At 36.9% G+C, this 12,188-nt stretch overlaps 1 protein-coding gene across 1 annotated transcript in view; it reads right to left on the reverse strand.

Moving 5' to 3' along the window:
• Positions 1-12,188, reverse strand: part of GRM1 (glutamate metabotropic receptor 1) — a 349,171-nt gene that overhangs the window by 34,858 nt on the left and 302,125 nt on the right. Inside the window, exon 8 of the mRNA XM_010983731.3 lies at positions 466-1,396. Coding sequence (XP_010982033.2) covers positions 466-1,396 — 931 coding nt within the window. The remainder of the gene's footprint in view (positions 1-465; positions 1,397-12,188) is intronic.

Consider the following 12,188-nt stretch of genomic DNA (forward strand, 5'->3'; position numbering starts at 1 on the left):
CCAGGTGCTTAATTTCCTTCCTTTCTGACCCAGATGAGTAACGGTGTGACTCCAGAGTGAGAAAGATAAATCAGAAACTATCTCCAACCATAATTGAAACTAGGAATTAGAACTAGAGATTGTATCTCTGACCAGACCCCAGAGATGTGCTCATGCTTCACAGGAGGGGCCCCGTGTGGAAGGAAAATGCTGGAGGCCGAAAGGAAGCTGCCAATTCTAGGTAAGAATAAACATATACCCAGCTGGTTGCGGCTTCATGCTTCTTGCTCTTTCAAAGAAATGGAAACAAAGAAAACCTTTGGTACTACATGCCTACTGCAACCGAATGTGAGATTTGAAAAAAAGAAAAGATTACGAAAGGAAATGAGAAACATTGGGGAAATGGAAGAACATGACTTAGTCAAGTAGAAGAAAACAGAGAGAGAGACAAAGAGAGAGGAGGCAAACCCAGGTCGGATAACTCACTTGGCATTCCCTGCCCCTGGTTTCTTTCTTCGGAAAATGTTGAGGAAAGTGTTGGAGCGGCAGGGCAGCTTGCCATCGCCAACATGCATGCGGACCACGTCCGAGGTGGTGAAGGCACTGCGGACATTCCTCTCGGGCTTGGCAATAATGATGTACATCTTAGGAGTGAACATGCACCCCAGGGCCACCGTCACACTGAGGCTCACTGCAAAGCAGGTAGTTATGATCTTGTAGTTGCTCCCAAAGTAAATGGGCACGAAAGCCAGCCAGATGATGCAGGTGGTGTACATGGTGAAGGCGATGTATTTGGCCTCATTGAAGTTGGCGGGCACGTTGCGGGTCTTGAAGGCATAGTAGGTACAGCTCATGATGAGGAGTCCATTGTAGCCCAGAGGGGCCACCACACCCAGGTTGCTGGTATTGCAGATAAGGTAGACCTCTTTGATACTTGGGTAAGACAGGATGGGCATCGGGGGCTCCATGATGATCAGGGTTACCACCAAGGTTAGCTGCACACTAATCAGAATTGAGGCGATGATCACCTGGGCCCAGGCGCTCATAAACCTGGGCTTCCGGGTGCAGATCTTCTTCTTGCTGCCCGCCAGGATGCGTGCAATGCGATTGGTTTTGGTCACTAAAGCAGAGTAGCACATGGCAGAGGAGAGGCCAACCAGGAGGCGCTGGAGGTAGCAGGATGTGGTGGTCGGTTTGGCAATGAGAGTGAAAGGGCACACGTAACCGAGGAAGATGCCGGCCAGGATAATGTAGCAGAGCTCCCGACTGGAGGACTTGACCACTGGCGTGTCCCGGTACAGCACAAAGACGAGCGTGACGAACAAAGTAACGAGGATGCCCAGGCAGGAAAAGACAATGGCTATGATGGATTCTATGCTGCTCCACTCCAGGTAGCGGACAGGAATGGGTTCACAGCCTGTGAGGAGAAAAATAATTTTAAAATGAAGATTTTTGCTGATCAATAATAACAGTGCTTACTCATCACCAGAAGCATAGATATATTTGCATCTTCCTTGGTTTATGCTATTTTAATTCATTTTTTAAAAAACGCCTGTCTATTACACAAATAAAGATACACCATTGTCTTCTCTGGATAACTAAGTTCCCAAACCTAATCTTATCGTAAGCCTAACGTGACATACTTAGGCTTATGAAAATAATCTTTTCTTCTAACACCAGCATCACAGATGGATGCCGCTCCATGGATGGAACTCAGCTCTCTACTTTCAGAAAAAAGGAAGAAAAAGAAGGGAACTAAACTGTGTTTCCATAGAAGGTTAAATGGTCAGAATGTAATAGAATAAGTTAGTAAGAAATAAACTAACAAAATTTTAATTATTATGTGGCTATTGTCCAGAGGCAAGTCCAGCTCATAGACACATATTTTTTTTCTTGGCCAGCAAAGTATTTTAAACATACATTTCATTTGAATTTTTTAGAAGAATTTAGTTCTCCTATTTACCACATATTATATTGCTCACTCTAAGTCTCACCCCTTTAGCTGTATATGATCTGTCTGAGGGCCTTTGAGTTGCCAGCCTCTAACAGATATACCGAGGAAGAATGAAATCTCCCCTCACTTACCCCTTGAAAGGAGGAACAGCGCTGTGTTCCTAAATGCCTGGCTTATCTTTTCCTTCCAGAATAAAGTCTGTTTTGTGTTTCACAGAGAGAAAAACATTTGTCAAGTTCTGGCTACAACCCCTTCTCAGGATTTTGTGTTTGGTCTGGGCCAGTATTGCCCAAATTGTGAGAATAAAAATATGTATTTCCATACATTTAGGAAAAGACTCCTTGTTCTGTAGCCATGAGAGCAAGGAACCACCAGAACCTGTTTTAAACCTGTTCAGTCATGCAACAAGAGCTCCCCTCAGCGAACACAGCTTCCGCATGTTAACCAGTCAGCTTCTGATAATCACCCAGTCAGGAACAGGCTCACATTTAATACCTGAGTGCCAACCATTCACCAACACATGCTCCTAATGACCATGGTGGCCTCTCTCTCCTGGGTCAGGGGGTTTGTCTATGTCAAAGTCTCAACCTCTTCCTGGAAGAACTTCTGCTTCCAATAAAGTCACATTTCAATGCTAAATCTTCTCATGTCCTTAATACAGTTTAGAAAGATGACTAGATAGCTAGCTAGCTATTTAGAACAACAATGACCATTATAAGGGACTTCTGATGTAACACAATCAACAAAGTATAATACTGAAGAGTAGCTATAGACAAATTAGGAGATACAAGACTGAGTAGTCAATTCTCAGCTCCTCTAATTGGCACAGTGAGATTGCTAGATAAAACCCAAATTCCAATGTAGTCATTGTCAAGGCCTCTGTAACCTTCTGAAAGCTATCCTTTTTGCATTTCTCTTTTTCTATACAACCCGGTTTTGCAAATGAGCTATTTTGTCTTTGGAGTGCTCATTAGAAAAGAATACTGCATTTTAAATTGCTAGAACACAAGTCAGATCTATTGAAGTTGAATTAAAACCCTGTTCTAGAGCCAAATTAAGAGCTATAATTAATGATTTTCCTAAACTTCAGGGATATAGGCAAAATATTTTCTGCACAATTCAGGATTTTTTATTAGATATGTATTGTCCTGCACTACAGATATGTACCAATTAATTCAATCAATTGTTAGCCTCATGGAGGAAAATTTTTGAAAAGCAGTAGGTTATAAAAGAGAAGATTTAAATAACTCAGTGGTGTAAAATTTTAAAAATAAAAATAGAAAATGCATTACATAAGGCAATTTCAGAAGTTTTTCTTTCAATAAAGTTCAAGATAAAGATGAAAGATAGATTTTAGGAAACTTTCATGTAATTCTGGGGTAGACTCAAAAGCTGACATAGGAAGGACTTTATCTTCTCTGTAAATGGGCTCACACCTGAATTAGGGCAATCAAATTGTTAAAATGTTAAATGTTAAAATGAAAAATTACCAACATAGAAAATATCCAATATATGACTAGACATTTCCAGATAGACTCAAAAAGTAAATAAACTAGGAATCAATGTAATTATGGATCTTTAGGTAAAATATCTAAAAGGGCCTCTATTCCCCATGATTTGGGAGTCTACATATAAGAAAATCTACTACTGCAAATAAAAGTGTCATTTAAAGAACCATTGTCCTAAAAAACAAAAATAAACAACCATTGTCCTAGATTAGCTAAAACTAAAGACAACTGCCTGAAATCTGTGTAATGACAACTCCATGGGAGACACTGGCTCCCAAGAACTCCCTGTCTACCCTCTGAACTCCCAAGGGAAGCATTGCCTCTTTCTTATTGATATAGATGCCTTTCTATCCACCAATAATCTCACTATTAATAGAACATCAGATACCTTGGTTTGATAAAGCCATTCAAATAGTGAAAACCTTTAACAGTCCTATGCCCCAACATACAACTGGTACTTTGAGATTATTATTAGAAAGATATGTTATTCTCAGTGACATAAAACCTGCAAATTTAATATGCAGGATGTACTACCAGACAAGATGTGTTACAGTTCTTACATATGGTCAAATTATAGCTGGTTTTTTTTTTTTTCATGAAAATACCTACACTATGCATAATTTAAGGCATTACCCAAGTAATAGCTTTTGTCCCAGAATTCCTATGGCTAAAAGACTTCACAAAAATAGCAAGATGGGTTGAAACAGGGCACATATACACGCAGAGTATCACAGGTACCTAGGTCTTTTTTTTTGTGTAAATAAGAAAATGCTGTACCATGATCTGGATGTATTAACAGCATGGCGCACATGGAAAACCATTGTTCATCATGGTAGGCAACTTCTAAGATGGTCCTCAAAGATCCTCGCCTCCTGGGACTCATGTCCTTGTGGAATCCCCCTTCCTTGAGTATTAAAAGGCCTATGACTTGCTTCTTTTCTATAGAATATAGCAAAGTTGATGGGCTGTCTCTCCCATGATTAGGTTACATAAGATAATAACTTTCATCTTGCTAGCAGACGCTCTTACTGGCTCTGATGAAGCAACCTGCCATGCTGGTAATGTCTACACAGCAAAGAACTGAGAGTAGTCTTCACCAAACAACCAGAAAAAAAGAAAAAAAGCTGAAGCCCTCAGTTCAACATTTTTTGAGGATTATACCATGCTAATAACTACCAAAGTGAGTTTGAAAGTGCACCCTTCCACAATCAAGTCTTCAATTAGATCCCATCCCTAGCTGACACATTAATTTTAACTTTGTGAAAGATCATGAAGCAGAGGACCCAGCTAAACTATGCCCATGTTTCTGACCCACAGAAACTGTGAGATACTAAATATGTGTCATCTTAAGCTACTAAATTTGGGGGTAATTTGTTATACAGAAATAAATAACTAATTTACTCATTAAAGCCAACCTCTTAATTCCATAGCCACTGCTCAGTCTCCTTGACTAAGGATAATTGCAGGCATAAACTAAATTAGTCAAAATATCCTTAGGTTTTGTACAAGGTCTAAAGTTAAATGTTACCATATGTAATAGATCCCTATAATTAACAGAAACCATCCAACATTTTCTGTTAATTGGCTAATTACGAAGTGTTGCTAATTCTCCTTTCCATATCACTATCCACTGGCGTAATACTCATGATTCAGCAGCTCTATAATCAATGGAGGAGAATCTCGGGATTGTGTTTATGTCATTCAAGAAGTATACCTACCTATTTCTTTAAATAATCTTTAATTTCCTTTATCAATGTTCTATAGTTCTCAGCAGATAAGTCTTTCACCGCCTTGGTCAGGTTTATTACTAAGTATTTTATTTTTTTGATGCAATTTTAAAAGGGATTTTTTTTTTTTACTTTCCTTTTCTGATATTTCATTGCTAGTGTAAAGAAATGCAACAGATTTCTGTATGTTAAACTTGTCAACTGCTACCTACCTAGAACAGAATTTTGAACACCCCCATGCTAAATCTTGACTTAATATTGTTTCACTATGAGTCTTACACTAAAAAAACAAAAACAAAACAAACTACTGGGTTTAATATACAATAAGAAGTCCAGCCAGTATTACAAAATGTAACACTGTATCATAATCTGAATATTTTAATAACTGAATTATGGCTTTCTCTGTAGCATATCAAATTGTTGAAAGAAAAGAGGCAGATAAATAAACTAATAGCTGGTATGCTTTCACTTATTTAACATGATTTAGATACTTTTTTCACTTATTTAACATGATTTAGATACTTTTTTAAAGATAAGCCTTCAGTTACTTTTTAAAAGTAATAATAATTTATTGATATACTGATGTTATATAAAATAATTGCTGTCATAAACGTTGAGACTTGCAGTTTAAAAAAGGGTATTTATTATGAAAGCTAATGCTGTGCTAGTACCATAAAATATAATGAAAATATTTTAGAGATGATCATACTAAACAGACTACTCTGACTAAAAGTCCTTAAACAAAGGTCTCATATAAAACAAATATAAATAGTTTCTTAATAATAACAAATCCATGGAGAAGTTCAAGAATTCCATTACAGGTACATAAAATCTGACCAGAAAAGAAATCCTTAAAAGAAATGCCAGAATGATTGTGTTGTAAGATTCATGAGGATATCTGGCAAAACCAGAATGGCTGTGTGGTGGCACCAGATAAAATATCTAACAGACACTGGATAAAATCTTGATGGAAAAAAATGAAAGAACTCATTCCAATAGAAACAAATTGGCCACAAAATTAAACACTAATGGGAAAACATTTCGAGGATAGCAGACATGGCCAGTTCATGCTTCACTTGTAATTAAATTAATCTGGAAAAATTGTAAAGGTGGGGAAATTGACTGATACAATCACAAAAGAATCCTTTGAATAACTCCAAATGCACTGTGTGCACTTTCTCCATCTATGGTTTACAAATATGTACTAGTTTAAGTAGTGTGTGTGTTTTCTGGATGGGTTGAAACATCCCCTTGTTGAAAATCAATACTTATAATGGCTAAAATATAATTAGATGTTGTGATCTTAGCTAGCATGTTCCAATTTACCAATCTACTGATATGGGACCATTTCATTGGAGCATTTATTTATGAATGTAAATTATAAAAGGCTGTCTTCATTCCCAAACCTCTGGACAAATAAAAAGGACCCTTAATATTGCTGAAGGTTACAACCTTTAGTGATTTTAAACTGAGGTTTTGCAGAGAGCCTCCAGAAGCTGAAGGCCCATGAAGTTGACTGTTAACCCAAGAACCTTGAAACGAGGTGACTGCACAATATTCTTCTGTGCGAGATCATCTTAAGAAGATTCTTATATATGTCATACTCTCCTTGTATGTTCTTGCTTATTTATACTTTTCTTCTTACTGATTAAAAGCTATGCAAACCTGAGTTTGTTTTTGATGTTCTCCTTACTAGTAATAAGTACTTGCCTATACCTAGGTTTTACTAGAGACAATCGTTAACTCTAACTCAATAATTCAATTATACCAAGCTATTATTAGGTATGTCACACTAACTTTTTCAGTAATGATACTCTTTGTACATGCAAATATTTCACAAGTTCAAATATTTGAAGGGATTCAGAAGCCTCACAGAACATACTCATATAATGTTTTCATTTAACGGCAAAAGGTAAAGTACAATAAGAGAAAGACAGTGCAGGTCAGCACCCAGGGACCAAGAGCTATCCAAGTACAAGCTTGCTAGGACCTTTATTCCCACAAGGGCATCTATGGAATGAACTACCAAAATCTTCCCAGTGAGCATTGGCTTTCAGACAAGCTGAAGATAGAAGTTCTCAGGGAAGTCTTTTATGACCATCAGGTCATGTAGCCAATTAGCCTGTCTAATAAAATACGCCAGGTGAAATTCATTCAGTAAATGAACTGGTTTTGGTTGTCACAGTGGAGTTTCAAACTCTAAATCGCATATCATAAATTCCAGTCCCCTTAATGTGGACAGAAACCAAAGACTGACACTCAGCCATCTCCACAAATAATCATAGAGTTTTCCGAGTCTAGCTGTAAATTAAGCCTATCCTATGCCATGTACTATACACAAATGAAGAAAAATATCCTTATGGTAGAAGGGAATATAAGTATTCTTGTGTTATAACAGTAGCAGTTTGTCATAACAATACCCCAAAACAATATACCTACAACACTACTATGATTGCTTTATCTCTTATGAAGGTCCTAGATTCTTTTCCCTATGTAGAAACCAGGCTTTTCAATGCCAATCCAGGACCACCCAAAACTGAATCACCTGGGAATTGAGACTGGTCATTTAAATTTGAATAATCTTCTTAAAAGTTGTTTTCTTCTTCTTCTTCTTCTTTTTCAGACTTCCAAAATTTGAGAAGTGCTAGTTTTGATATCTTGAGGGAATTAGACAAAATATTCATGTCGTCCATATATGTGATGTAACATACTTTTTTGTCTTGTTTTGAAGTTTAAAGAGAAGAGTTGCCCAACCCCCAGGTGTGTTTGGGTGTTCCAAGACTAGAAGGGGTGGGGGTTATGTCCAACCAGTAGAGAAGAGTGTCCTGAGCCTACCTGACCCTCAGCACCCGAAAGGAGAAGACTTTAATGGGAGTTGTGCATACTATATCTAAAGCTCTGAGAACTTAAGGACCTGGCACTGTCCATGGTTAGAGTTATCCCAGACAACCCAGAACCTTCAGACAACTTAATTTCCTTCAAGCAGACCATGAATTACTGAGCAAAATCCAAGGTGCAGTGGTAGTACCTCTGATCTAAGGACAAAGAGTTACTACTAATTTTGAACCAAACTGAATCAAATTGGCTCAGCTGTAAGAGCCAAATGCATTGGCGCATGCTAAAATTTAATATATAACTTCTTTCCAATTAGGCAAAGACAAACTTAATATGAATCAGAAAACAAAGATAGGCTACTATCATTCTACCGGAAATGTCTTGGGGCATTTAGTAACATTCATAATACTTCATGATTGTATAAGGCTTCATCAAAATGCTTTCTTTAATTTTATTACATTAATATAAATTACCTACAAGATGAAATTCTATTTATTATTCAATTTTCAATTTAAATGTCCCTTCCTCTGTGAAGGTTTTTCTCTTCCCAGGGAAAAATGATTCTTTTTTTCTCTGTATCTATGTGACATTTTGCACATGCTCCTGTTGTAGGATTTATACTATAATTGCCTGTTTACATTTCTAGTTTCATATGAAGCTACTCTTCCAGGGTATAAACTTTGTTTCATTCACCCATATGTTCCCAGTTTCTCAAAAGAATGCCTGGCCCAAAGCAGGTGGCAGTGTATAATATAGAAATAAATAAATGAGCAGATAATATGAGAGATGGCAGCAACTGCTGGATGGGAAAAAAATAGTTAAAATTAGTTAGTTTCTATATCTTAGTGTTTTCTATTTTTAATGATAAAATTTAGTGTAGTCTGGCTTTCTGAGAAATCATTTTATAGTATTTGACTTTTTAAAGGGATAAGTAGCATTGAGTTACATATAATTGGCCTATGAATTGCTAAACTACTGTTAAGTTGTATATCATGGCAGAAGAGATTCCTGTTTATGCACCATAAGAAATAAAGTGTGAAATTTAAATGTTGAATTAAAATGTGCAAGAAGAAAATATGAGAAACTTATTAACAGCTTCAGAAGGCACATTTTCTAAGAAATACACAAATTTTCCTTCATAGCCAAAAAACAAAATATCCTAATGAAAATGAAAACTCACTTAATAACATGTTTTTATTCATTAGTACTAGAGTCTTTGGAGCATATACAGAAAGTGGTTATCTCATAAAATGATTTTAAGCATATTTTTAACAAACTCTACCTCTTGTAAAAAGTTTCCCAAAAAGACTGACTTCCCATTTTAACTAAAATTCGTTTAAAAAGAAAAAAAGCAAAAATCCACCCATGAAAACAAAACACCTACCTAAAGGCAATGTACATATTCCTCCGAGTATTTTCACTGATTTTTGGTAGTCCCTGCTTGCGCGTTTTCGCTTTTCATAACTACTGCTGCCATGGCAACAACCAGAACCCCATTGCCATGTACTGAGCCCTCGCTCTGAGCCTGACGATGGCACCAAGCAAGTGGTGAATTGGGTGTCATTTTTCCATTCATGTGTAAGACTGAAAGGGGTGCAGAAACAATAGGTGTCATTAAAGCTAAGTATAAATGAGCATGAGGGATTCATATTCTGAAAGACCCTAAACTTCAGAATGGAAACATAATCTGGATATATGATCCCAAAGTAGTCACTTTCCTGTTATTAGATAAAGGCAGTTGCAGGTGTTGCTTGGCTCAACTCATTTGAATGTTAAAGTGACTTGTACACGTATGATGAATGATAGAAGATTAAATTCTTTAGAAAGATAATTGCAATAATATTCATCTATTTATAATCAAGGAGGATATTTTCAATACTTTGTTAAGTCAAAGAGCCTCAGTCAATGATGGTGATCATTTGGCAGTGGACAAACAATATATCCACAATGGAAGATCTCTAGGGAATAAAATACATGGCTTTGAGTTCCATTGTTATAACATATTGATCTTTTTAAAAAGTTTTTTGTACTTTAATGTTTTAAAATAGGATAGAATTCTTTTTCATGTACCAGGTAAATCCCAATTAAAGTGAAAATGAAGCAGTAGGAAAAGTTAGGGGAAGTTCAAAAAATGTAGACAAGAGTCAGACTCTTCTACCTCAAAGCCAGGACTCTGACCTCTCAGATTACCCTGAGAAGGAGGCTAGTTTTGTCTTCGAATTGACTCTCTTCCTGGTCAGCTGTGGTCCCAGTCAAACTGCAGAGAGGACTGACTCTGAAGTCAAGCTCAGTTCTCAAGCACAATGGTGACCTAAAGGAATTGCTTACTTGAGATAAAAAGGCCCAGCTGGAAGCACACACTATAAAGAGGGAAAAGATGTGAAGAGAGACATAGTGTGAGTGGAAGAGGAGGCCTGTATCCCAAAAGAGGTTTTTCCGGTCAGTCTGCTGCATGCGATCATGAGATAAATGGCAGAGTGAAACAGCATTAGACCTAAACACAAAACCCTGGATTCTCATGGTGGCTTCTCTATTAACCAACTGTATTGACCTCCATGAACTTGGGAGAGTCCCTTCTCTTTTCTAATTCTCTCAATAGAACAAATATTTATCAGGCAGCAATTATGTTCCAGGCACCAGGCTATGAGCCAGAGAGTAATGTTTCCCTAGGTATAGGACAGGGACTACGTGACCCAGAAGCTTCTAGTTCTCATCTCGGAACTAGCAAATGGAAATCTCTGCAGATGGGTCTCTCCTGGGTAATTTTTAGGCACATTTTCAGCTAGAAAATTAAAAAAAAAAACTAGTGAGATACAGTTTGTACCTTCAAAAATATTCATATCTAATTTCTTTTCATTTAAAAATGGCCTTTGTACTAGGTGATTTCTAAAAGCTTTCTGATAATCATTTTTGTTCAATTTTTTTCTAACAGATTTAACATTTTACAAGGTGTCTCACTTATGAAGTATAATTTTAATTATGTGACTGGTTCTACTCGGTCAGACATTTTCGATGTCCTTTGAATAAGCCACACAATTTCTTACTTTCATATTCTTATTTGGGAACAAGTTAAAAAAGTAAATCACACTCATGAATGTTACCCTCTCATGATTCTCAGCAACACCCCGGGAGGTAGAGGATCAGGAGTCAGTGAACTAGGTTCTGCTTCTAACTAGTTGCATAACCTTGGGCACACAAGTGCACCTCTGTAGGGCTCAGCTTTCTTGTTCTAAATTGAGGGATTATATTACTCAGATGATAAAGTCTCCACACACTGAAAGACAAAGTTTCTATGGCCCTATCACTCTTTAAATTTGTGAACAGTTTCTGCGAAACATCTCTCGTCTATAAGCTCAGACCAAAACTCACATATCTGAACATTGGCTCTTGGGAAGCTTATAAACTCAAATAACCCATCCATAGGAGCCCCGTTGACTTTACTAGTAAACCAACCATGGTATTCATTTATTCCTCTCCAATTCTGCTACAACTGCCTTAGTCCACACCCTTTGAAATTACTCACTTGGACCAACACAACAGCTTCCTAACGTCTCTCTGTTTTCAGTCTAGCCTCATTACTCTCCTCCACACGTCACCAGGGTCATCTTTCTGAGAGACAGATGTCATGATGTTATTCACCACTTTAAATTCTTGGGTGGTTCTCCTGTGCTTAAAGCCAAAACCCAAACATTTAGGAAAAGCTCCTACAGAAGCTCTTTACCATTTGCTCCCAGGGTACTCATACAATCTCATTTCTGACCACATCTCTACAAGCAACCTCATGGTTCTCCTCAGATGCATTAACCTACTTTCATGTTTCCCATGTTCCACTTTCTATCTGGAATCTCTTTCTTCTCTTTGTCTGCCTAACTAAAATTTACAGTAGTTTATAAATGTCTCTATTATATTAATAACTTTTATTTTATATTTTTACAAGTTTCTTCTCTAATATATTTTAAGCAAAGTAAAGCTGGGGCTGTGATTTAGTTACCTTTGTACAGGTAGGACCTGCAATAGTGCCTTACATACAGATATTCAAGAAGTGTTTGCAAATAATAAATTCAGGTGACTAAAAATATCTTCAAAGAAAAAATTTAAAAAGAAAAACAGGAACAACTGGTATACTAGAATACCCTTTGAATACACTTTTATTTATATTTAAATGAATTTTCAATATAGATTATG

Source organism: Camelus dromedarius, chromosome 6 (genome assembly GCF_036321535.1).
Source record: "Camelus dromedarius isolate mCamDro1 chromosome 6, mCamDro1.pat, whole genome shotgun sequence".
Classification (NCBI taxonomy): domain Eukaryota; kingdom Metazoa; phylum Chordata; class Mammalia; order Artiodactyla; family Camelidae; genus Camelus; species Camelus dromedarius.